The sequence below is a fragment of the Malaclemys terrapin genome, chromosome 2, assembly GCF_027887155.1.
Source record: "Malaclemys terrapin pileata isolate rMalTer1 chromosome 2, rMalTer1.hap1, whole genome shotgun sequence".
NCBI lineage: Eukaryota > Metazoa > Chordata > Testudines > Emydidae > Malaclemys > Malaclemys terrapin.
The window spans coordinates 188,772,588-188,800,460 of NC_071506.1; the positions used below are offsets into that span (position 1 = coordinate 188,772,588).

At 42.4% G+C, this 27,873-nt stretch overlaps 1 protein-coding gene across 2 annotated transcripts in view; it reads right to left on the bottom strand.

The window, feature by feature from the left end:
- The window catches only part of RAMP3 (receptor activity modifying protein 3), a 95,412-nt gene that overhangs the window by 52,297 nt on the left and 15,242 nt on the right, over positions 1 to 27,873 (bottom strand). The window contains exons 3-4 of one of the 2 annotated variants that reach the window (XM_054019109.1): positions 10,863 to 10,892; positions 6,456 to 6,588 (exon numbers count right to left, since the gene is read on the bottom strand). In XM_054019109.1, the coding sequence (XP_053875084.1) occupies positions 6,456 to 6,588; positions 10,863 to 10,892 (163 nt within the window). The remainder of the gene's footprint in view (positions 1 to 6,455; positions 6,589 to 10,862; positions 10,893 to 27,873) is intronic. The other variant, XM_054019110.1, reaches the window with a different exon arrangement.

Sequence of the window (27,873 nt, forward strand, 5' to 3'; positions counted from 1 at the left end):
GCATTCGTTAACATTACTTTATCAGTAAACTTCAGCAGACTGAAGATGATGAGTCTTCGCTTGCTAGACTCCTGCCTTCTAGTACCAGGCATTCAATGAGCCCTTTCAATATCTAATGGGGGCCGCTGGGGGTCAGGGAGCAGCTTCTGAAGAAAGTTGATAATATTCTTCCCCTCTAGACCCTCTGCAATGCCCAAGAGAAGAAACAACCTTAGCCAAGATCTATTTTCTAAGTCATCATGTTTTTCTTCTAGTGTGTCTAGTTTAAGCTTTAAGAAGTCAGTTTCTTCTTTAATTTCCCTGGTTTCAATGTAGCTCATTTTCCAAGAGAGCCATTTGGGAGTTTGTAGCACATACATCATTAGAGAGGCCATGAATATCTTTTGAGATTGAATCCAGTCGATCTGTGAGGAATGCTTTCAGTGCCACGATATCCTGGCCTAGGTTCTGCGGTGACCTTGTGGTCTCCCCCTTCAGCCACTTAGGTGATTCAGGCTTAGCTGTTTTGTTGCCTCTCATTTTTTCATTGCAATCCATATTCAACAGTTTGAAGTTTATCCAGGGGATTAATTTAAACTTTTATGACAGAAATGTATAGCCAATCTGCCAGGAAAGTAATTATTAGAAATGAATTGATATGTGAGAAGTGAGGAGGTCCAGGTCTAGGCAGCCATCTTCCTCACAGGTACCATGTGACCTCATAACATTTTCTTCTAAGTGATTCAGATTAGTAATTTGGGAATTCATTAGAGAAGGCACATCATAGAGAATGCAGTACCAAAAATTTTAAGAGTAATAGAGAATACAGCACTAAGAATGTCAAGGGTTTAATACTGAAGATGCATATTCCTAAAAAGAGATTAGGTTTAGGAGAGACTGATTGCCAGAGAGATTGGTTTTTGTGTTGTTCATTTTCGAAAAACTGCTTCCAGGAGCCAGTTTTCTTGATTAAAATACCAGGTTTTTTAAATAACAAAACAAAAGTTGCCAAAAGAAAAATAATCCACATAACTACCCATAAGTAACACTGATCAAGGCTGTCTTAAGACAGCAGTGAGTAACTTTCTCTTCCTCTGGCCACTTCTTTAAGGAACTGGACATTTCAGTCAACACGCTGACCATGGTCTCATTGTGATCTGATGGGACTCATCCACATCACATAGCATATGTTTTAGAACTTTTATTGCACAGCTGATTAATTATAATCAGGGATTGAAGTATTCAGGCAATAGACCAAATCCTAATATGAGTGGAGCTGTCATTGATATACTACATGAAAAAAAAGCTTTCTGCAAATCTTAAACCTTTCCAATCACTCTAGAACTACCTGTTGTCCTTAACCCACTACGTATGCTTAAATTTGATATTCTATTTGACTTGCCTGCGATATGCTGCGTTTACCTCCAGGCATTTAAAAATATATTGTTACATTTTAGCTGCTAGGAAGATTTCTGAACTAGAATAATTTAAGACCAATCATCAATGTAGGGTGACCAGATAGCAAGTGTGAAAAATTGGGACCGGGGGTGGGGGGTAATTGGCACCTATATAAGAAAAAGCTCCAAATATTGGGACTGTCCCTATAAAATCGGGACATCTAGTCACCCTACATCAATGTGATCATGAAGAAACAACTGGTCATTCTCCACTATCATAAATGCACATCTCCAAGTGCAGATTTTACATGTCTATCTTAGCTATTGATTTTAGGAATTTCTAAGACTCTAATACCATGGTGTCCAAACATTGAAATCTATAGGAGTTAAGCACTTAAACAGCTTAGATACTTTTGGGGAATCCTACTAGGTGCCTACAACTAAAAAAAATCATTTTGAAAATCTGCTCTTGAATCCTTCTGGGCCCTTATATAACCCCCCAAAAATAGGCATAAATATGAGGGGAACATTGTACATAAACGGTTGAAGAAATATTCTCCAAAATGTGCTTCTATACAAGTTAAATGAAACTGATTTTTGAAACATGAATAGTATATTCAAACATGTTCTCAACTAGACCCTATTCCATGTGAGAATTGAAAAGCTTGTATTCCAATTTTCAGGATTAGGGACCTTTGGCAAACAGCTATGAAGCAAGTTATATGTTTAAAACCAGTTGGCAATAATGTTTTTTTTTCTTTCTAAGACTTAACACTGTGCATAACTATTTGCCATGAAGACACAAAATTACTTCACAAGCCAACAGAGGTGGGCCAAAATCAGAACCCCAGATACAAACACCCTCAAACTTTTGATAGGGATCTAAATTTTGCAAGCTCAGAGCCATTCTTACAAGCAAAGGTTTGTTGTTATGGAATGTGCAATACAGCAATTGCTCTACCCCTTTCAACATGCCTACAAAAAATAGTCTCTTCTGATATTGGATTTACATTAGTTTCATTCCACTGATTGCTGTGTCATGACTCATTTTTACCATTAGAGAGGAGATCTGAAATCAGGCTTCACTATATATTGCAGGCTTACCAGCAAAACATTTGAGCTACAAGAGACCATTACCAAAAATGCCATTTCTTCACAAGTTTCTCCTACGTATCTTCACTCCAGATAAAAAACTGAGTATCATAACTTTCTCATCATCCAAGATTTTTCTGTCAGATTAGCTAGAGAGGGGACAACATTTAATTTATAGTTCATGGTATTTTTTTCATACCCTATGAAGTGAGGTCAAAGCATCATATCATTCCTCCGGCTACCGGTTAAATTGCTAAAGCTGAAACTGAATTTGCTATTTCCTCCATGCAATGAAACTTTAAGGAGAGCATGCAGTCTTGACAAGAAATTGCCAATAAATATTTTATCCATCCAATGTGTTTTTAAAGAGAATTTTTTTCCCTTTGTCTTTCTGTTGCTCATATTTGAAATTCTTTCTTAAAGACGTTTTTTTTACAGTGTAATTCCTCCCTGCATATAGTATCATTTTGCATTGGAAAAGATTGATACTTTTCTCCCACTGTGTTGTATAGTCAAGTAAAATGAATACAGCTGTTCAGCAAGGGCAGTTTGTCAGACAAAATTAATCTTTGTACACAAACATAATTGATCTGATATTGGAAAGCTATATGACGTGATAGGAGAAGAGGTTTTCTATGACAATTTAAGCACCCAGTGCCTACTGAAAGTGAGTGAGAATTGGAAGCCTGAGTCTCCTTGGTGCCTTCTAAAATCTCTCCAAGGAATTAACAGCTCTAGCAAAGTCAGCAGAGGAAACCTGTTGATCCTGCATAAACAGTGCCAGATTCTGATCCCTTTACTCATGTTGAGTAGTATTTAGTTCTGAAAGTAGTTCCATAAATTTAAGATATTATTCAACATGAGGGTATCAGAATCTGATTCAAAGTAGTTTATTTCCCCCAGAAGATCATAACATAGTTATAATGCAGATCATGCCCTTGCGGGGGGGAGGGCAGAATGACAGTGTCTCTTTAAAGATGAAAAAATGGCCTGTCTGATGAGTTAAAATGTTAAATTATTGCTCCACACCTTATTTTAAATTCCTTTTTACACAAATATGTCAGGATCTTGATTCCAACACTATGTTTTTTGCACACATACATTTCTCCCATGGGGGTGTCAACGAGATTGCTGCCCATGTAGGGAGAGGAAAATATTAGAGAAGGAAATAGATCCATCAGGTGCATGAATTTGCCCTTAATGTGTTGCTTTTTGTAGCATGCCAGTATACTCTTATGACAAAATGGGTATTACTGCAAATTGCTAAACATCTCTGCAATATCTCAGTTCAGAAGAGACCTTAATTAGAAATTGTGCAATTAAGATATAAGTCAAAACAGATACTTCCTTGCAAAAGTGCTCTATCTGCATTAATGCAATGCTTAAGCTCCAGAACTTGAAGTTTTATGCTGAACGTTGCAAAACACACTAATCCATAACGAGGATACCCATACTGTGATCCCAGCAAACTAAGCTAACTTCCCATTATAGTGATGGGAACAAGAAGAGACCAAGATCTCCAATGTGTCAGACTGCTCTCCTGTCCTTTCAACACTTGTCCAAGGACGTACCCAAGGTTACACCATAAAGATACATTCTCCCAAGTTTTCCTTGGAAGGAGACAAGGATTCCTCTGTGTATTTAAGACACTTTTCTTCCTGCCTATTTAATGGGGGAAGGACAAGTAAATTCAAATCACAGTTTCTTCTATTGCCTTACAAGCAACTTATCACCCTCTGTCTCTCCACTGAGAAGACTTGCTCTTTCACAGCTTCCACAGGTTTGGCTTCTTCAGGCAAAGCAGCACTTGAACAGTTTCATATCCTCAACATTTTTCAGAATAAATTTTCCAGTGGAATGCTTATTCCTTTATTTTTCTCTTCCTTTTTCCTATTTTTAAATCTTTCAGATGAGCAGAAAATATAGTGCAGCCATCCAACTGTGTAGTTGTCACAGAATGAGAACTTATTTTTAGCCTGGGTACACAGCATGCAGTTTTAGACTCATAGTTGGAAGGGGATGGAGAGAGCATAGGGAAGTCAAACAACAAGTCATCAGAACTCATCAGGCTCTCAGCTCCTCCATGCAGGCATGTCTACTGCCTACTCCTAGAGAAGAAAGCTATACGGAGCCATCATTTTCAAGTGTCAATATAGTGTAGGGTATCAGAGGGGTAGCCGTGTTAGTCTGGATCTGTAAAAAGCAACAGAGAGTCCTGTGGCACCTTTAAGACTAACAGACGTATTGGAGCATAAGCTTTCGTAGGTGAATACCCACTTCGTCAGACGCATGTAATGGAAATTTCCAGAGGCAGGTATAAATATGCAGGCAAGAATCAGTCTGGAGATAACAAGGTTAGTTCAATCAGGGAGGGTGAGGTCCTCTGCTAGCAATTGAAGTGTGAACACCAAGGGAGGAGAAACTGCTTTTGTAGTTGGCTAGCCATTCACAGGCTTTGTTTAATCCTGAGCTGATGGTGTCAAATTTGCAAATGAAATGAAGTTCAGCAGTTTCTCTTTGGAGTCTGGTCCTGAAGTTTTTTTGCTGTAAGATGGCTACCTTTACGTCTGCTATTGTGTGGCCAGGGAGGTTGAAGTCTTCTCCTACAGGTTTTTGTATATTGCCATTCCTGATATCTGACTTGTATCCATTTATCCTTTTACGTAGTGACTGTCCAGTTTGGCCAATGTACATAGCAGAGGGGCATTGCTGGCACACGATGGCATATATAACATTGGTGGACGTGCAGGTGAATGAACCGGTGAAGTTGTAGCTGATCTGGTTAGGTCCTGTGATGGTGTTGCTGGTGTAGATATGTGGGCAGAGTTGGCATCGAGGTTTGTTGCATGGATTGGTTCCTGAGTTAGAGTTGTTATGGTGCGGTGCATGGTTGCTGGTGAGAATATGCTTAAGGTTGGCGGGTTATCTGTGGGCAAGGACTGGCCATAGTGTAAGGATAATTAGACAACCAGTTGGCAATGCTGGTCACACTGCTAACATGTATCAAATGCAGTCCTCCAAATACAACACGTATGGACCTCTGGGGTTGGAGAAACAAGTTTCTTCATCAAGTGAGAAACCCAGCCCTCACCTCCATTACTACCAAGGTCCCACAATAGCAAAACCAGTGAGAGATTCTGCTGCACTGAGGGGAAAGGAGGAGGTGGCTCTAGACTAAGTGAATGGTACACAGGAGTGCATCCCCCTTACATAGCATATAGCCCAGCTTAGAGTGACGCCCTACCTTGCCTTAGGAAATGTGTGGGTAGGACATATATAGAGGGGAGGAGTGGCGCCAGAAGATCTGCTGCTTTGTTGATCCCTCTTGCTGCTGAAAAGGGATCACATAGGGCTGTGTAGGCTACTCCAGGTACTAGATGGGAGTAGGCTCCATGGAGCCCTTTTGCAGTCATTCCACAACCTGGAGCAAGTCGATTCCTCCTCCTGCTCCACCCACCTCCCACACATGTCCCCAGTGCCCAGTCCAACTATATGGATTTGGTCTTAGGACAGGAGAGCAACTACATTAGAAAAAACTGGGTGGAGCCAGGAGTGGAATGCATTAATTCTAAACACTTCTGGGACATAAACAAGAGGATAAGAAGTTGAGTGGGAGAGGCATGTTCCCTCTTACCCCTTCCTCCCCGCCAGTGATTTCACCCAGGCCCTAAAAGTTGAAGGAAAGTATGTATTTTAAAAAGTCACCTTTAGAATGACACTGTGCGCGCAAAGGCAAAGACTAACAGAAGATGGTATCTAGGTCATTAATATGCTGCCAGATCACGTGACATTTTAACTCACTTTAAGGTTTCAGTGGGGGTCGGGATACAAATGCCCAGGAAGCCCCAAAGTGTCACTTGGCAAGCTGCTGCAGTAGGATACATCCTTGGTATTTATAGAGCTGTTCCTGACACTTGATGCAATTGACTTTTTAAAAGGTTGACACCCTTAAATAATAAATAATAAAGACAAAAGTATGAAACTTACGGGATAAATTCTGTTAGGTTGCACCATTTTTTAGAGTCCACTTTCTTCATCATCTCTTCAAAGGATTTTCCACATCTGGGCAACTTTTCTAACATGAGCGATTCATTGCAGACGATCACTTGTTGATGTGCACCTAGAACAAGTCAGATAGCACTTTAAATCCCAAGATACTGATGATGGTAGGAACATGAATGTGGAATTATTTTCTTCACAACTCTTAGCACTAACAAGGTATCACCCATTCTATTCAAGTATCTCTGACTTTACAGACATTGATGAATTTAATTTTATACACCACCACTTCGGGTTGTTATTTATTCCATTTTGTAAATGAAGAAAATGGGCACAAAGAAATTTAGGACCAAATTCAGATCTGGTGTAAGATGGTGTAGTTCCCATTGAAGTCAATGGGAATTGGGAACCACTTATACTACAACTGAATTTAGAACATTATGAAGTGCCTCAGATCACACAAAAAGTCTGTGCTAGAACCAAGAATAGAATCCAAGTGTTCTGGCTAAAAGTCCTATGCTTTATCCAAAAAAATCCTTCTTAGTTTATCTATAATGCAATAGATATTACAGTTAAAATAGAAAATGTTTTTATATGTCAAACCTTTAATACTCTAGATATAGCAAACTATTTTACTAAGGAATAGGTTAGAACTACAGTGACTGGGCAGACAAAGGCAGCAGTAACTATGCTCATGATAACTCACAAAACTCTAAGAATTAGAAACCCTTTTTACTGAGAGGAAGAATTTTGGCCATGACACTTGGATTCGGATCTTGAAAAAGTACCATGAGATCTGCAGTTTCCAGCTGCTGCTAGAGATGGACAATAAAGCCTCATCTGGAAGTACTACAACTCTAAATAGTGCAATACTCCCTTCCCCACCCACTTATGTAGAACGATTGTAATAATTAAATACAAAAAGTAATAGATCATCATTTAAGTGCAGTATCATCACTGACTGTGAGCCTAATTCCTGGTGTGGGATTTGAACTCATGCATGTCCTTCTGGGCTAGAGGTAGCTAACTGAGCCATATTACCATATATTGCATTGTCTTTAGGAGCCCAGCATAGAGGGAGCTAACCTGTTGCATTTACGATCGTATAGTATTTCTAAGCCTTATTAGTGAAGACAAAATGGAGTGATTGACCACATAGATTTGCTTGGGGTCAGAGTATAGATTAGGAAAGAATTTGGCAAGCTTTAACATATTAAACTAACTGTTTTGCTGTAGCTATAAAATAATATTTTTAATACCAGGAATGTTTGCACATCTCATCTACAAAGGACTTTAAAATCAATTGTCACTAATAAAAGACTGGGTAGAAGCAGATCTAGGGTGGGGTAGAAGACTCTTCTCTTCATGGGACTGGCTTAGAGGGATTGGCTAGCATTAGTTGGCACTGGTGTTATAAGCACATAGCCATGAAGAAAAGAAAATAGTTAATCTGGGCTTACACTTTTGGCAAGCCCTAAAACACCTTTGGGCCGGCACTGTTTAGGAATCTGATCTGTAAATAGGCTATTATGTATGAGAGCACTTCCACCCTGTAGAATCTCAGGAGTTTGAAATGCCAAGGCCTTCAGAGCATTAGACAAGTCTCTGAGTGAAGACAGGGGTTTACTAGCTGTCAAGGTCCCAGGAGGCCTATAAGGTAGGTTGGCTGGGGCTAGCCAGTAAGAGCCAAGGCCGACAGTTCTGCAGGAACATGGAATCAGACAGAGAGAGGCCTACGTGACTGGCAAGTGGATGCAGGTAGGGCTTGTGCTACAGGACCCAGTTTATTTGTATGAAAGAAGCCCAAGGGAAGGGCTAGCCAGTTATCGGAGGAAAGTCAAGACTCACAGTCCTGAGAAGAGACTGGGTTGTTCTGGTTACACCTCAGAAAAGAGAGGATTTTTATTTGGATCTAGTCTGTAGATCAGGAAGTGGAAGACTTTCACACTTGTGCATTTTTCCTTCTGCAGCCAGAAAAAGGAGAAGTTTTTTTTGGACCCTGTTTACATCACAGGAAGGGAAGGGAACCTTTGCTTTCTCTTCATTATTGAGTTACATTTCAGGAATGGGCTCCTTTCAGTGGTAGGAAGAACCTGCCACCTTGCTCCAGAGAGATGCATTGTTTGTGATTTCAGAGAACCTGCACTCCTGCTTTCCTCTGTGGAAAAACTCTTTACTGCTACTTAACCAGGAGCTCCTTTAAGGTTGCCACTAGTTTGGATTTTTCAAATCTCTTTCATCTACAGTTATTTCAATCTGGGCCTGTCACTAAGGATGTTTTACCACCAAGTCCAGGAGATTTTTTAATTAAAAAAAACACACACACACACAGGGCCAGCTCTAACTTTTTTGCCGCCCCAGGCAAAAAAGAAGAGAGCCACCCCGCCGTACCCCCCCCGCGAGCGCCGTGCTGCCGAACCCGCCCCCAGCACCGTGCAGCCGAAATCCCCACCCCCCCAGCACCACTCTACCGAAGCCCCGCCCCCGAGCGCCATGCAAGCCCCCGGCCCCTCAGCGCCACCCGAAGCCCCGCCCACCCTCCAAACACCACGCCGCCTGAAGCCCCTGCCCCCCTCCGAGCACCGCGCCAGCCCCCCCCCACCCTCCAAGCGCCGTGCCGCGCCAGCCCCCGCCCCCCCATCCAAGTGCCGCGCCAAGCCCCGCCCCCTCTGAGCGCCACGCCGCGCCAACCCCCGCCCCCCCATCCAAGCGCCGCGCCAACCCCCGCCCCCCCATCCAAGCGCTGCGCCAACCCCCGCCCCCTCATCCAAGCGCCGCACCAACTCCCGCCCCCCCATCCAAGCGCCGTGGCAGCCCCTGCCCCTCCCATCCAAGCGCCGCGCAAACAAAAAAACCCTCCAGCGCTGCCCCTACGAACCAAAACAAATAAATAAATAAAAACCCGAGCGCTGCCCCAAGCACGTGCTTGGTGGGCTGGTGCCTGGAGCTGGCCCTGCACACACAACCCTGTATTACAATCTTAGATGCTGTGTCAGACAGGAACATTACTAAATGAGAATGGCATGGTTATTGCAGTCTTCAGTTGTTGGGACTTTGATCATGGATCCATCTGTAACAGGATGCATATAGTTTAGAGTCTTCAGACTCAGGTAAACAGACCGATTTCAGCTAAGATGGGGCTGTACTTAATTACATAAAGGAATATCTTCACTGAGAATGAAAAGTATATTTGTGTAACTCCCTGGTGCATGTTACAGGTCCCCCATCCATAGATGATAGGTGTTTCTTACAGTGGCAGCTAGAGATATTGGTTCTTTAGCTCAATTTGTAGCAGCTCATTTTTTTAGCTCTGGAGGTTTCTCGTTCAGTCCCAAGTGTGCAGCCAAGATGGTAGCATTACATTTTCTCACAGCACTGCATTGCTTTCCAAGCACTTTCAAACAGTGACAGCACTGTCGTTCCTATCCTACTTCTTTCACCACCTTCAGTTATCAAAGAAAGATTGCTAAGGCTTTGTCTGCATTAGAAAAATTCAAACCCATAATTTATCACTGGGGGTAGTTATTGTAGAAGCTGTGAAGCTGAGTTTAGGATTTTTACTCTTTTGTCATATAATTCTGCTCTGATCGGGGTTAGACAAAATGGTGGTAACAAATGCCTGAGCTCTGTCTACACTAGTATTTCCACTTTTCCAACCATCTGTGGCGCAGCACTGATGGTAAATTGTGCATCAGAACTTTGCTAATGTTGATCAACACTAGCCCTGAGCAAATTCAAAAACTGATGTGACAATGTGTCTGGCAACCAGAGATCAGCAGTGATGTGTTCACTAAATCTGTGGGGTGGGAGAGCACTAGAGGCAGGGTATTCTAAGTGGGGGGAGACTAATTTGAAAGACAATTCATTTTTTGATGTGATAAAACCTAAATTTGTTGATTTTTAGGCCACGATACAAAATCTAGCTATTTACTCAGATTCCGAAGTGGGCTCCATTTTTCTTTTTCGTAGACTTGGATTTTTTGGTTGGCTTTGTTCAGAGATTAAATATTTTTACTTGTGTGATTTAAAGAAAAAATGAATAGAGCCTGATGAGTGCATATCTTCTAAAACTAAAGGGACACAACTCATGAGAGAATCTGATCACACAGTCGTTTCAGTCTGATTCTCTGACCACCGCTTTTTGATTCTTAAGTTTCTTAGCTAAATCGGACCCAAGGAACATTTTAAAGTTTTCCCATCACTATCTAGACTGGTTAAAGACTAGGACATATTGAAAAACCTGCAGATATATTCCAAATTAAAAGCAAACTGCTAATGGACAAAAGTGTCTAGAGTTGACTAGCTGAACCTACTTATGTTGTGGTTTTGTGTGTGTTTTTTAAAGGGCTCTCATTAACAAAAAAGTAATATATGTTTGAACTTTAAAAAGCTCACCTGTAAATCCAAGTGTCATTAGACCATTAACTGGAAGGGAAAAAAAAGAAGAGACTGATTAGAATTTCTTGGTTTTATTCCAGCATGATGAAAATTTGTGTAGTATTAGATCGAATACATAAGTAATCTTGACCACAGTTAATGATTCAACAGAACATTCCAAGTCGCTACATGCCCTAAGTACTGTCATAAGGGTTTATTTTGATTAGAAGTGGGAAGATTAACATTTGCTCAACATTTAGTAAAAAAGAATCACCTCTTGTCTGTCTTTTAATCTACACAAATCACACAGGCTTTTTAGGGAACTAAGTGAGTAACTTCATGCAGATGACTATGTTCTGCTCTCATTTACATCCTGTGCAATACCACTGAAGTCAACTGGATTGCACAGTGTGGGAGGTCCGAATATGGCTCAAATTGCATAGATGCAAATTCTATCTTAGTTAATATACCAAACCCCAGTTCATTCAATGAGAATTGTTGTGCACCCATATCTAAGAAGAATTCAGCCCTTACTATGGAATAAACTTTTATTATGGTCAAGTACAAACTTCTATTGGACAAGAATTTACTAGAATTCTGCAGAACAGGAATGCAAGTATCAGGATGCTTTGATAGCATAAGGATGTGAGCTTCAACTATACACCTAATAGTTGTATCTGTTTTGTAAAAGCAGTACATATTTTTCAAGTCTGTCAATGTAATAGTAAATGTAGTGGATTCCCCACCAACTTTTTTAAATCTACATTTTCAAATGTGCTTTATCGGTTGCAGGCAACTGTGTTATGAGGTTAAGTAAACATTTTCTGGGAAGGATAAAACTACCCACTCCCAAGCAACCAAAGTTTTGATGTACAACCACAAGTTCACCCCTACAATTCCTGATTTCCTCTTGAAATCTTACATCACACTTCTTTATAAATTTCTATCAAGGATCTCCAAGTATTTTGCAGTCATGAGTGAAGTATTCCTCACGTTACCATTGCGAGGTAAGTCAGAACTTAGCTTGCCATAAGAAAACAGGTAAAGGAGGTAAGAATTTATCCACATTTTACATGTGGGATAACCAGAGCAGAGAGAGGTTAAGTGACTTTCTCGGTGTCATATAGGAGGACTGTGGCAAAGCCAGCAATGGAACACAGCTCCTGGCTCTCAGTCTCATGTTTTAAACACAAGACCATCAGTCAAATGAAAAGGAACTTTAATAGCATTTTTGATCTCACCAAAAGGAAGTAATATGGGAAATCTCACAAGATAGATTGTTTTTGTGCCTATTCTCAACCAAAAGAGTCTGAAAACGTTCGTGTAAGACCCCAAACCTCCAAACCTTTTGAAGTTCACCCTTTATTGACTTAGCAACATCATGTATGCCTCTCTTGACAAAGATTTAACTAGGAGACCATAACGGGACACAATTGACGATTTTCTTGTGATTCAACATCATGCCTTTTCTTTTAGGAAGGGCTGATTCCAGTATTCCACTTTAAAAAACCTTACTAATTAATTGACTATTAAATTCATTTAGATAATATATATAGCTACAAGTAAAGTGTAGTTACAGTGTTGAAAGATCCTGTAGTATTTCACTAGTAAATGATCATGAAGATACATTCACAAACATTCTTAATTGAACCAATAGTTGAAAAAAGAGGTTAAGATTGAACACACCAACTGGCTGCTGGTTTAATCACAGATGCCACTAAGTTTTATTTTCTACATATATAAATAGAAGCTACAGTGGTTACCAGTAAGCAGGACAGAAATTGGAGGCTAAGGGGTCAATCAGTTTGGAATTGGAGATGGGGCTAAAGCTACAGGACAGCGGGGGTGGGAAGTGGCAGCATAACCATCTCTGCTGATGGTTATAGCATCTCTTTGCATCAGGAGTCAGTATTGCACTGATCTGCAGCTCCAGTGCCCCCTTTAGCTACTTCCTCTGTGCTGCATAGGCTCATCCTTTGTCTGTGTTCTGTGGCCCAGTCCTCTAGTCAAGATGATTCTCCAGTCTCATTCCCTCCTGAGATATCAAAAGTCCAACATCACAAGGTCCAATCAGCCATCAACAAAAACGGCCTTCTGCTCCTCCCTCGGGCTATGTTAAGATCCCCTCACTTCTTTCACAGTCCTCCCTCAGGACTTTCCTTACAAGAGCTTCTCTTGCTCCCTGCAGAAGAATCCTGACTCCTCTATAATCTCCCCCTCAACTGAGCTCCCTTAGATTCCTTATAAGGCCCAGGTACCTAATGGATTATCACCTAGTTCCACCCCCTCTGGCCAGGAGGCAATCAGTCAATCACCCCACAGTTTCAGAACATGCCTCTAATTGAGGATTTTTTTCCCCTTCTCTAGCAAATCATGGGAGAAACCTGATCACAGGCAGGTTTGGAGATGCTGAGGTGTTGTAAAAAAATGACAGGAGAGGGAGACAGGAGAAAGTAAAAAGCAATAAGGAAACAAGTGTTCTTTTATTACCACACATTTAAAAATCATCTGCATCAAGGCTTTGTTTTCACTGCCAAAAAAAGGGTGTGTTTTTACTGTGGGATGAGTGATGTGCATCCTACTGTAAAACCCTAGTGGAGACAAGGCACTGTCGTTTTTACAATGATGTAGGTGAGATCAACACTAGATCCCACCTCCCTACCCCATGATTGATCTTGCCTATTTACCTCATAGTAAAACTACTAGAGTGCCTTATCTTTACTAGGATTTTACAGCAGGGCACCTAATGCACATGGTAAAAACACGTCTTTCTGGCAGGGAAGCCATACCCCCAGAATGAGCTCCGATTCTCAGAGCTGCACCGTGGACTTTTATTGCACACACTGCACTCTGATCTTGTACACAGAATTCCTACTGATGTCAACATGAGTTTTACACTGGGATCTAGGGCAATATAGAAAGTAACAGTGTGGATTCACAAGTGGAGAATTTTTGCGCTATAATCGTGAAAGTGAGGCTATAATCACTGGGTCCTGGTGACATTGACAAATTGCTCATGGTTCATTCTTACAATTTATGCTATCACTAGAACTCCTTCATGGGAGTGTGGTTTTATTAAGTACTGGCTTTTTTTCCCCACAGTATTATTTATATAGTACTTCAATTGCCACATACATTTAAAATAGCATTTGGACGCTCTAATGTCAATACCTACTAAAGGTGCCCCAAAACACTTTTCAATAATGACCTTCATACCTTTTGAAAGTTCATAACAGAGAATGTTATTCTGATATTTCCCTCTTGCCTAAATATTTCTTCAGGAAGCTGCAATTTCTGTCAAGACTCAATGATTTTAGAGAATTACATATTTCCCAAAGGATGTGTGAAGTACCTCTTGTTTTATCTGGCTTGCGTATGCAGTGCTTTCCTCAATAATGGTAGCATTGGAATACCCTGTATAGTGTGTCCTGTGGTGTATCAACACTAGTCTTTGCCACTCCAAAAAATTACTTTCTCTTCAATCCCATTTCTCATTAACTGATGGACAGAAGCAATTTTATTTCCCTATTCTTCTGTTATCACAGAAGTTTTAGTATATTGCTATAACTTCTTATATTTATTCCACTTTAATTCCCAAAAGATTCCAAAGCATTTGACAAGCACTGATACAAACATATTCTACACACAAGTGAACTTTAGAAACCAATGAGATCCCTTTATTCAGTACTGAAATGCAGCTACATCTGGACTGAAACCTAGCAATGTAATATTGCACAATAGAACTAGTATAGGACTAGAGGTGAAGAATAGAGGTGTAAATGACTCCTACTAAATCACCATCTGACACTTCCCAAAGAACCCATAACTTCCCTGGTGCCGTCCTATCCAAGTACTGGCCTGGCACCATGTAGTCTGTAAGAACAAGCAGGATTACAATTTCAAGTGACGTGGCTACAGGCCAAGAGTTATTTCTGATTTGTAAAACATAAGCTATGATACAGTGTTACAAAATTCTGTTGCTTCCCCTCTATAATATATATAATATACCATTATCCACATATTATTTTAATGCTGAATGCTAAGACTGGCCTTACATTAACAAGTAGGTATGCAGCATGCCGTATATTTAAATTTTTGTAAGTAATTAAACATTAAATTTATCTCTTGAGCATTTAGTGTTCAATATACAAAATTTAGTTATCTATCCTCTTACTTAAAAGTACATAGATTCTTAGATTTCAAGGCCAGCAGGGACCACCAGATCATCTAGTCTGACCTCCTGTAGAACACAGGTCATAGAACTTCCCCAAAATAATTCTTAGAATGTATCCTTTAGAAAAACATCCAATCTGGATTTTAAAATGGTCAGTGATGGAGAATGCATCACAACTCTTGATAAGTTGTTCCAGTGGTTAATTACTCTGACCTTTAAAAATGTACACCTCGTTTCATGAATTTTTCCAACTTCAACTTCCAGCCATTGGACCAGCTGATACCTTTCTCTGCTAGACTGAAGATCCTATATTAAATATTTGTTCCCCATATAAGTACTTATAGACTGTAATCAAGTCACCCCTTAACATTCTCTTTGTTAAGCTAAATAGATTGAGCTTCTTGAGTCTATCACTCAAATCTAATCTTTTAATCAATCTGGTGGCTCTTCTCTGAACCCTCTCCAATTTATCAACATCCTTCTTGAGTTGTGGATCCCAGAGCTAAACACAGTATTCCAGCAGCAGTAACACTACTGCCAAATACAGAGGTAAAATAACCTCTCTACTCATGCTTGAGAGTCCCCCATTTATGCATCCAGGAATCACATTAGTCCTTTGGGGTCACAGCATCACACTAGGAGCTCATGTTCAGCTGATTGTCCACCAGGACCCCCAAATCTTTTTCAGAGCCACTGCTTCCCAGGACAGCATCACCCAACCTGTAAATATGGTCTACATTCTTTGTTCCCAGATGTATACATTTACATTTAGTCACATTAAAAAGCATATTGTTTGCTTGGGTCAAGTTTACCAAGCAATCCAGATCACTCTGTATCAGTAATCTGTCCTCTTCATTATTTACCACTCCCCTAATTTTTGTGTCATCTGAAAACTATATCAGTGATGATTTTGTTTTCTTCCAGGTCATTGATAAATGTTAAATAATTTAAAGTTCTGGAAACACACCCATTAGACATGATTCCGTATTTACATAAGACCTATCAGTTAGCCAGCTTTTAATCCATTTAATGTGTGTGTGTAATAGGGTTCACGACCCACACCTCTTCCTGGAGCCCACTTGCCCTCCCCAATAAGGTTTCAGGGTTGTGCGACACCTGTGTCTTTATTTACTTAACTTCGTCCCACCACCAGTGTCCATCTATGTACAAGCTTTACAGGATTATTCTCCTCCTTTACAGGCAGAGGCAGCCTTCAGCTAGGAGGCCTCCTGTTCCCTCCCTGACTGACCTCTCCCTGGCTGCCCCCTGCCTGCTGGCGCCCTCCCAGCCTTTATAGCCCTTGGCTTGTCAGGCCAGCAGGTGTTGCCAATCCTCAGGCCAGCATCAGGCCTTTTCCATCAGCCCCAATCTGTTTCCCCTGATTGGAACTGACTGGGCAGGGGCTAATTAGGCGCTTTTGCATCAGCACCCTGCTACATACCTCCCCCCTTAATCTGATGCCGGGCCCGATCTTGCTCGGCCCTGCTTTTCTCGGCCTGGGGTTTTACTCTGGGGATGGCCTCCCTGCCCATCTGGGCGGTCCCCAGGCTCAACTCTGTGGGGTTTTGGCATGCCCCCACCCACCCAAAGGTGCATTGGGCAGGGGGTGCGCCACCCCACAAGACCACCTCCACCCAAAGGTCATCACACCAGTCCAACCTTGGGCAGGTCACCCAGACGCTCTTTTTCCTTCCCTGGTGGGGGAGACGGATTGGCGCCAACTGCCCTGAGGCTGCCCTGAGTCTCTGGTTTGGGGTCTCTGCCAACTGGAGTTTGGGCCTCCCCCTCTTGGGTTTCTATTTTCTGAGCTTTCTTTGGCTTCTCTTCCTCCATCATGGGGATTCCCTCCCCTGGATGGTCCCCTCCCAGGACCTCCGTTCCCTCATCGGTCACTCCCATAGGGTCTCTATCTTGGCTGTGTTGTCTAGGGTTCATATCTTTTTTCCTCCTTGAGGTTGTGGGGACTCTCCTTTCTCAGGGTCCACCCTCCTAGGGGCCTTGTCTCCTCCCTCCAGGTTCCTCCCTCTCACTCTCTGTTGGTCTCCTCCCCATGCCCTCTTTCCCTTTTGGAGCAGGGTTACAATCCACCCCCAGGACCACGGAGTAGGACAACCCCTCCATTACCCCTTCCTGCTTCCAGGCAAACCTACCCTGCACCTTCAGGGGTACCTGGGCCACGGGACAATACTCCCCATCTCTGTGGATGCATTCCACCAGCATCCTTTCTCCAGGGATAAGCCAATGCAGCTTTATCAACCGCCACTGTATGAGGGAGTGGGCTGAGGTTGTATCTACTAGATCCCTCTGGGGCTTTCTTCCCACCCGCACGGGGATGGTGGCTATTCCATGCCTCTTCTTCCACCCCCCAACCTTTGTCCAACCACAGAATTCAGCAGCCCCACATTCCATCACTGGGCAGTCACAGCTCTTATGCCCCGACTGTCCACAGTGCCAGCATACAAGCTGTCCCGGACGGCTAGGGGTTCCCTTGTGCTCCTCCCATCGTTTGTCTACCGGCTTCCCAGTGGGATGCTCATGGGATTTCTTGCCTCCCTCTGTGTCTTGCAGGGTCCAATGCTCCCTCGGGGGGAAGTCTGCCTCTGCATATTCCTCTGTCCTTTTGACCACGGCTTCCACGGTGGCAGGCTGATGTCGCCACACCCAGACCCGCATGCTATCTGCACTGCACAAATTGTTTGAGGATCACCTGATCCATGATCTGCCCCACTGTTTGGTCATTGGGCCTCAAACACCGTGTTGCCCAGTCCATCAATTTCTAGCCAAAGGCCCAGGGCCGCATGTCCCCGGCCCACCGGGCTGCCCAAAACTTTTGCCGGTATTTTTCCAATGAAAGCCCCAGGCGGTCCAAGATGGCTGCCTTCACAGCATCATAGTCTCTAAACTGGGCATCCATCAGGGCCATATACACTGCTTGTGCCTCCCCAGCAAGATATGGGGGCTAGCCGCAGGGGCCAGGTTACCCTGTCCCATCCTGTGCCCAGGGCCACCCACTCAAAGGTACCCAAAAAGGCATCAGGGTAATCTGCCAGGGCCACTTTACAGAGGCTGAGGCCCAGGGGGTGGGTGCCATCTCCCGCCGTGGCGGGTGCCATCTTCCGCCGCAGGACTCTCCAGTTTCTGCAGGAGCTGCTGCTGCACCATTGCCTGTTCTTTAATAAAGTCCTGCAAAGCCCACTGTTGCTTGGCCTGCCAAGTCAGTAAAGCTTGCCTCTCTAGCTGGCAGAATTGCTGAAAGGCCTGCAGTGTCTTCTGCATCTCCCCGTGTTGCTCCGTGAGCAACTGCAGAGTGTCCTCCATCTCCAGGTCACCAAACTGTGTCTCTGGCAAAGGATCCCAGACAAGCCCCCACGTGTAACAGGGTTCACGACCCGCCCCTCTTCCTGGAGCCCACTTGCCTCCCCAATAAGGCTCAGAGAGGCTTCAGGGTTGTGCAACACCCATGTCTTTATTTACTTAACTTCGTCCCACCACCAGTGTCCATATATGTACAAGCCTTACAGGATTATTCTCCTCCTTTACAGGCAGAGGCAGCCTTCAGCTAGGAGGCCTCCCGTTCCCTCCCTGACTGCTCCCTTCCTGCTGGCTCCCTCCCAACCTTTATAGGCCTTGGCTTGTCAGGCCTATAAAGCATCAAGCCTTTTCCATCAGCTCCAATTTGTTTCCCCTGATTGGAGCTGACTGGGCAGGGGCTAATTAGGTGTTTTTGCACCAGCACCCTGCTACAATGTGCCATATTAATTTTATAGGGACAAGTGAGTGAGATAATATCTTGTATTGGAACAACTTCTGTTACTGAAATAGGTCTTGGAACGGTACTCAGAGTGTCACAACTAAATACAAGATGGAACAGATTGTTTAGCATAAGTAGTCAACACATATTCTAAGAGACCATTCAAGGTGAAGTGGCCCATTAACACCTTCCAATCATAGGACATGAAAAAATAAGTTAGTGGGCTACAGGTTGTTGTAATAAGCCCTCAATCCACTTTATTAAGACCATGATTTTTAGTGTCTAGCAAAGTTATGAATTTAAGTTCCTAGGCTCGTCTTTTGAAGGTGTTGTGCAGGTTGCCTTTGAGGACAAGGACTGAGAGGTCAGATATGAAGAGACGGTTTTGTGAAAAGTGTTTGCCCATCGATGATGGGGTGTTTCTGTCTTTTGTCATTTTTCCTGTGAGTTAATTCAAGAGTATGGGGATAGTCTGGTTTCACCCACATAGTTGTTATTGGGGCACTTAGTGAACTGGACAAGGTATGCCACATGTATAGGACTCATGGATCTTGAAAGGTGTGTTATGGGGGGTATTGATCATCATAGTGTGTTGTGCAGATATGTCAGCTGGTTTTGCATCTGTTGTTCTGGCAGGGTCTGGTGCCAATTTGAATTGAAGTGGGGGTTGAGGAAAGATTTCTTTCAGGATGTGGTCCTGGGACAACAATACTGCAACCAACAATATTAATTGTATATCCTTCTAGGTTTTTTAACCTACCTGGTTTAAAGGGGGAGTGAAGGCAACTATACAAAAAGTTAAAAACAATAACAAATAGAAGAAAGGAGAAGTTAATAGTTGTAAATATAAATCAGAAGATGTAGAAAATTGATAAGGGAAGCAAAGGAACACAAGGAGAAGTCTAAGGCCAGCAGAGTTAAGGACAATAAGAATGAGTTTTTATAGTATATTAAGCAGATAAAGAATCCTATCTATGGTATTGGTCCATTACCAATTGGAAATGGTAGAATTATCAATCATCAGCTAAACCTCAATACAAGGATGATGTCTGCCAGGGGGAAAAGTCACTGATCAGACTTAAGATGGCTGAGGAATCTAATTCATGCTTTACAGGTTTTTCCACATATGTGACAGGTTCATCTATAATAATGCAGAAAAGGCAGAAGTGTTCAATAAATCCTTTTGTTCTGCATTGGGGAAAATATAGATCATGTAGTCATATAATATAACACTATTTTCATTCCACTAGTATCTCCAGAAGATATTAAACACCAACTACTAAAGTTAGAATTTTTTAAATCAGCAGGTCTGAATAACTTGCACCTCAGAGTTTTAAAGGACCTGGCTGAGGACCCCACTGGACCATTAATGTTGATGTTCAATAAGTCTTGGAACACTGGGAGACTGGAAGAAAGCTAACGTTGAGCCAATAGGTAAAAAGGATAAATGGGATGATCCAGGTAATAATAAGTCTGTTAGTCTGACATTGATCCTGAGAAAGATAATGGTGCGGCTGATATGGGACTTAATTAATAAAGAATTAAAGGGGGGTAATATAATTAATGCCAAACAACATGGGTTTATGGAAAATAGATCCTGTCAAACTAATTTGATATCTTTTTATGTTGGATTACAAGTTTGGCTGATAAAGGCAATAGTGCTGATGTAATATTCTTAGATTTCTGTAAGGTGTCTGAGTTAGTACTGCTCAACATTTTTATTAAAAAATTAGAAGAATATAAAATTTTTAAAAAAGGGGATTTTTGAAAGCAGCAGCTCCTCAGCGGATGTAAATTGTCATGGTCCAACTGGCTTCAACTGAATTATAATAATTTTCACCAGCTGAGGATTTGCCCTGGTGCATCTTGACTTAACTTGTAAATGAAACATATATGATGGGAAAATGCAAACACCCAGATATTGAACAAAATTCACCCTGCAGCCTTCTGTGCCAGGGGCTGTGCCCAGGGAGAATCATCCCAAGAGGAAAGACAGCAGTGTTTATACCTCTGCCCTCAGTGAGAGTTCTGCCAAGGAAAACAAGCTTTCTATCATGACTGGACTCCACAGACACCCGACAGGCAGCGGCTATCCGGTGGATGCCTGAATTAATGCATTTCCTGGGAGCCCTGGGAACATCTCCTCCCCAGGCACCACAGCCCACTTTCTGAGCTGCACTGGATGTCATAAGGCCAGCCCTCCCTCCAGTACAACCTGGGTTTCAGGCACTTTGCACCACTGTGAATGCCCTTTCTGACCTATTTCTCACCATCCCAGGCTGTGGCCTGGGTTACACCAGCAGCTGAACATAGCCAGTGATTTTACAATGCTTTTCCGAGCCTAATTTTCATTTACCAACAACATTAAGATGTTAAGCTGTAAACGGAGATGCGACACCTGAAAAGACTGAATCGTAATTTAGCAAAACTCTGCGAAATGGATTAGGCCTACAACCATAAACCTGCAATACGATAGAGAGAAAACTGGAACAGGCTCATGGAAGCGAAAATTAATGACTGACATTTCTAACACAAGCTCCCATTCAGACAGCCGAGACACAGCTCACTAAAGAGAGTGACCGTTAGGGCTACTCATGAGCACTGTCATTACAAACGGATGTCACTGAGGAGCCAGGGAAAAGTAGCTTGGCCCTCATGTTAAAGAACATCTAACAAGAAGGAATAAGCAGTGAAAGGTATAGGGGGTGGGGTAATCGACAGTAGAACAATCGAGCTTCTGTCGCTCTCACAAATGCTTCCCATTTATTTTAAGGGAGCCGTGGCTTAGTATTGAGCAGAGTGGCTCAGCTGATCCTAGAGTAAAGCCCCTCTTCGCCTTCCCAAAGGAGTTCAAAAGTTGTACATTGTGATCTAGTTTTTCCAACCATGTCATTACACAGCAATAGCTAGACTGGTCTTCAAAGCATCTGCTTGCGTCTCAGCTGTACTAGAAAGTGTGTTTGGAACAGCTAGAGGAAAAAAATCTTTCCCAGGCTACTAACAACTGTGTCCTCATGTACTCACTCACAGCTGAGAATTTCAACAGTTTGCTCACGTCTAGGTGCCTGGTTCTAGTCAGGTCAGTAGTAACCAATATTTCATCACTGATCAGCTGTTTGATAGCCTATGTGGGGTCAGTACTGTTCCTACCACACATGTGTTCGCAATCACATCACAGAAACATTAGCAACTGGCATCGTCTGCACCATCAGCAGAGAACAGACCATGAAGGCTAAGTTACCATCTGTAGATCTCTCCAGGTTAGGAGTGGGGCAGCACTGCCATGCTTGTCCTGCTGCCGTCTACGTTGTACCTGTTCTGCGCCCATACAGAGAACTTCAGCTTTCACAGCTGTCATTCTCACAGAATTAATTTAATTTTTTACTTTAATTAGATTAATTTGAAAATCCAGTTCTTGCTCACCTTAGAGGATAAAGTGCTTTTTAAAATAACTTTTTGTAACATAGATCAAGCTCAGCGTGAGACAGCTCAGTACAACAGCCATGGTGTTCAAAAGTCACTATGATTAAGGGTGTCCAAATTAAGAACTGTTTAAAGGGCCCTGATTTTCAGAAAAAGCTGAGCACACACCCTTTGAAAATCAGACCCAAACTGTCCGAAGTTGGGCACCCAAAAACTGAGACACCCAAAAATCACTAGTCACTTTGGAAAATCTTGATCAGGAAGATTGTGACTTTAGCTTAGTAGGGAGAGAAAATGGATGATCTCACAAGCATGCAACCTGAAGGGTCCGAAGCAATGAGAAACCTGCCATAGGTCATTAAAAATGAATTAAACTCACCCTTCCTGCAATCAGAACTCTCACCTAAAAGTCCAGGTAACATAGGAAAGCCCACATGCAGGTAGCTTGCTGGAGCTTAAATAGAAACTACCGTCTTCTCAAGTCTTCATAAGAATTCAGAATTTCCTTTACTGGAAAAACCCCAGTGTTTGTACTAAAACCATTTGGTCTGGGCATTCATGTTTACAGTGTAACAATATCAAAAGTCATTGCTCTCAATGTCTAACTAAGTGCTCTTACTTCTGCCTAAACTTTAAATTGTTTTGCATGAAAAGTGAACCAGTTTTCCTGAAAAATTTGGGACTCTGGCCCAAATTTGAAGGTTCATAATGAAACCCAAAGCCAAGCTAGTTTCACCTGGCTTCAGTTTCTGTTACACAAACTTTGCACTACAGAAATTCCTAGTAGCAGGACTAGAATTTCACTAATACCTGAGCTTACTTCCCTTGGATGTGTTCTTGCATTATATTCCAATACAATGATTGATGACTGTAGTAGGCACAGGCATACAGTGAGTGTAACACTCAGAAGTAATATTCAGCATGAGTATGGGTGGGGGGAGGGAGATTGGTGGAAAGTGTCCATTTTATACACAGCTGGTTGGAATGCCAGGGCTGTATTTCCATCATCTTTCTCTGCTGAAAGGTTGGCCGCACATTGCACTGGTGAGCAGAGCAAGGTCCTAGCATGGGTTTCGGTGTTAGGCAAACATGTCAGCAGGGGGTTGCACAAGCCGTGTTACGGTATTCTTACAACAGTTACAATCAAATGTTTCTGTTTGAAACGTCACCCTGGTCTGGGTGTCTAGCACCAATTTCCTCACAGGCCTTTGGAGAGTGGACAACTCTGTGGAAGAGTGAGTGGTGTCTTAGCATTAGAGCTGGGACTCAAAAAGCCAAAGATTTGATGGAAAATTCAATTTTCCATCACAGAAGCAACTAAAAATGACACTATTGGTTCAGTTGATTGTTATGATTAGCAGCACCTAAAAGGAGCACCATAGAGGAGTAGGGCACTTTACAAAAACATATGAGGTCACAGGGCCTGATGGTAGCTTCAACTTTGGGCCCAATACATCACTAGCCTGCAAATTATTTACAAGAGTGCAAAGTCCCCACCCTGAAGAATTTAGACTCTGAGGCCTCAGTCCTGGAAGTTGTTCTGAGGAAGCAGAAACCATTGCATGCATGGTGCAACACTCGACGTCTAGGGGGGTTCACTGTGTGAATATCATTGAAGGATTTGAGTCTAAATTAAGATGAAAGCAACAGAGGTAAGGGGGAGGGGGGCAAAGGTACCCAGTGGGCCATTTACCTGCCTATATGCCTGACATTTGTGCATACATTTGGTATTTGCACCGAAAAATAGGTAGGTACAAGTGAATGTGTGCCACTGCATCCATCTCAGCTTTGAAAAACTGGGCCTGTACTAAGTTCCTGTCTGCTAAATAAGGTAAGAAAATATATCTGGTGCATGGATGTGGAGGAGGAGAGGTGGTTATGAGGCAGCCTACCCTCAAAGAGAAAATTAATATGAAACATCCTTATTTTTGACATGTATAAAGGTTACAGTACTGGGAGGAAAAATGACATTATCAGAACAAAAAGGTTGCCTCCCACCTCCAATAATTTTAATAACCCAAATTATAAGTGCCAGTGCATGGTTCAGAAAGTCATCTTTTGTTCTCATTGCTACTAATTGTCCATTATATGTTTGTCCTTTATGAGAGGAGCAGGCTATTGAAAAATAGAAAAGAGAGAGAGAGAACAATCATAATGTACTGTGAAAGCAGCAAAGGAAATGAGGCAAATAAAGCTCAGAGATCTGGGCAATGGAAGGAACACAACACAAAGGAAGGAAGTAGGAAACAAACAAGCCATAATAAATATAGCACATGAAAGAAATATCGCAGGCACAATTTAAAATAGTTTCGGATGGGGGGGGGGATCCTATATCAGAGAGGGAACAGGGACAAAAGGGAAAAGATTAAATAAATCTATAAGGGCAGGTATAGTGATCGTGTGCCCTAGAAGAGGTCCCCTCACCCCTGCTGTACACTGCCCCTACTACTACAGCATCCAAGCTAGACAGCAGCTTTGGTTCTGGGGGGTTACTCCCAGCACAGGTTCAGAGGCTGCTCAGAGGAGCACTCACAGCTGGGAGGTAATGAGAAGTATGTAAGCTGACTCTCCTTAGGGTCAGCACTTTAAAGAGGGATCAAGTATTTCCCACAGTGAGTGGTTTGTGCTCGCTTAGAAGTGGGAGTTTGGAGGGAACTGGGCCATATCCCCAATCTGCTTTGTATTTTTCTAATAATAATAATAATAATATCTATCTTCTTTATAGTTCTTTCATTGGTAGTGTTCAAAATGCTTTACAAAGCAGGTCAGCATCATTTATTCCCGTTTTACACACAGGGAAACTGAGGCACAGAGGGGGAAGTGAGTTAGCATTAATTGTTTGTAGGCCACATGAAAAGAATGCAGCCAGAGATGGTGTTACCAGTTTACTATTTTGGCTAATCCAAAATCTAGAAAGAAAGAAAGAAAGAAAGAAAGAAAGAAAACCTATGAAGAATTTGGTGGAGATCCAGGTTTGAATAAAAACCATTTTGCTTTGACCCTTGCCCTACTATCTGGCCCTTATATTTACTTTCCCCAATCAATTTTTGTTCCTGTAGCGGTGGTATGAAAAACAAGTACTAAGTGATGTATTTTAATATTTGGAACTAACAGTGTAAGGCAGTGCTATATTATGTCAGAGTCTGAAATATCATTGTCTGGTTTTTGAATTGGTAAGGGAATTTAGGCAGTTGAACAACCCTGGGCACTGGCATTCTCTTTCCACAGAGCCAGTAAATCAGAAGATGGAGTAATTCAAACTTCTCTTATTCATCCATCGGTGCACCTCAACATGGAACACTACTAATGTTACTAGTCGCTCAAGTCTCCCTGTCAGTTCAGAACTTCCCAACCCTTTCTGAGACTGCCAAGAAGCCTGCCAATTATTCTGAAATCTTACTTCAACTGTGTCAGAAACACTGTCCTCCCACTTGTTTGTAAAGCACTTAACTCACTGCTGGCAATATATAAATACTTGACAATTTCTGAATAACCAATATGTATTCCCAAAAGTCTCTGAGATAGATTTTCTGCTTCTTTACTTTAAACTGTTTTACTTACTGGGTACATCTACCCTGCAATAAAAGACCTTTGGCACAGACACAGCAGGCCAGAAGAGCTGACTTGGGGTCACAGGGCTTTGTCTGCAGGGCTGAAAATGACAGTATAGATGCTCAGGCTGGATCCCAGGTTCTGAAACCCCACAAGGGAAGTGGGTTTTAAAGCCCAGGCTCCAGTCTGAGCCTGAATGTCAACATTGCAATTTTTAGCCCTGCAGCCAAAGCCCTAGACTCTGAGACTCAGTGCCACAGGTTTTTTATTGCAGTGTAGACTTACCCATTGTTAGACCACTGCATGGATGCCAAATTTATATCCATGAATGCGGATATCCACAGATATAAAGCAGATATCTGAGGAGCTGCAGCGCTCCACCGAGAATGGCAGCGGTGAAAGCAGCCACACATCCGGCCGCTGCTCTCAAGAGCCAGCACCCCACTCGTGCAGGCAGGTCTTCTGGTGTGGCTGTACTGTTCCCAACCCCGCCCACTGGGGTGGGCACCAGGCTCAGCAGCAGCTGTCCCTGGTCACGCTAGTCCAGGAGTGTGCAAGCCACTAAGCCTGGTGCCAACCCGACTAGGTGGAATTGGGGATGGTACAGTAACGCTAGAGGAGCTGCCTGCGTGGGGTGCTGGCTCCTGTGAGCGGTGACCAGACATGCGGCTGCTTTCGCTGTTGCCATTCCCGGTAGAGCCCTGCAGCTCCTCGGCTACCCGCTTTATATCCGCGGGTATCCGCATCTGCGGATATAAATTTGGTGTCCATGCAGGGCTCTACCCACTGTTACTGTTCCAAGCAGAGACTTTCAAAGGTGACTAGTAAGTTATAGACACAAAATTTCTATTTTATCTTGGGAGCTGTGCATCTAAATCCCCTACTCAGCAACAAAAACTTAACCAGAGATGTTAAATTATGATTCCATCATAAATGTTCTGTCTTATTCAAATTTAGATGAAGTAATTCTTACAGAAAGAAATATAACGTGACAGTCTTCACAACAACTAATCTGTAGCTGGCAGAGAAACTAATTATTTAGTCTCAGTATCATTTGCATGAAGTAAATTCACTTCACGTTCTTAAATGGTGACACAAACAATTATCCAGATTAGTTCTCAAGTAGATTTTTCCCCTCCCAGGAACCATAGCTCAAATCCTTCCCAGAGGAACACTGTTCCAAAAAGAAAAAAAAATCCCTTTGTTTCAAAAGTATAACTGAGCTGGTGGAATCAGGAACTGCTTTTGGCTGACTCCCAGCACCACATGCAGGGGGTCTATGGTGCACTCTCCAAGAGGTCTGCATCAATTCAAGTCTAGCAGTGCAGAATTGCAGAGAATTAAGCTAATCAAAAGATGACCCAGTGTAAACCTGTTCAAAGGCAAGCAGAAGAGCTTTTCAAACACTCCTAAATCACTAATTATTGAATTCACGTCTGTGTACAGGCCCCTGCATGCTACACAAGAATCACACATTAAGGGTGTAAAATGGTATGGAGAACCTTACACAAGCTCTTTGCACTGGGATGAATTTTTCCTTAGCAGAAAATATGTGTATGCACTTTAAAAATACAGATAATTATAATTTCAAATAAAATGGGAGGGGGGAATTATTTCCTCCGTTGCTTACCACACAAGACCGGAGACCAATGATCCGTGTTTCCCATACAACATAGTGGGCCTGATCCTACGCCCACTGATGTTACCTTGACATTCCCTGCAGCTGTCTATGGAGCGCTGTAATTTGCAAGTGGTTTTGTTGCGAGAGAAACATTAAATCTTAAACTTAGATTTTGGCTCATCATAAGCTGTTCAATTCAACTTTAAGGGCCATACTGGTGTTTCTCTCTATGTTCATGTGTTGCCTTGAACAACAGAGTTCTGGTCCTGATTGGGATCTTTAAATGCCACTGGACTACAAACACTCTACTCTGATTCTTGAGTGCACATGCACCTTATGGAAAAGTTCTGTAGAATTTAATTAAAATGAGGTCATTCCTATAGGCTTTTTGGACCATTCTATGGAAAATTCTATTCCAGCTATAGAATTTTAAAGGACAGTTTAAAAAACTGTAGAAAGAGATTTTTTTTTCTATTCAATTATATGGGTTTTTAGTATAGCTTCTATA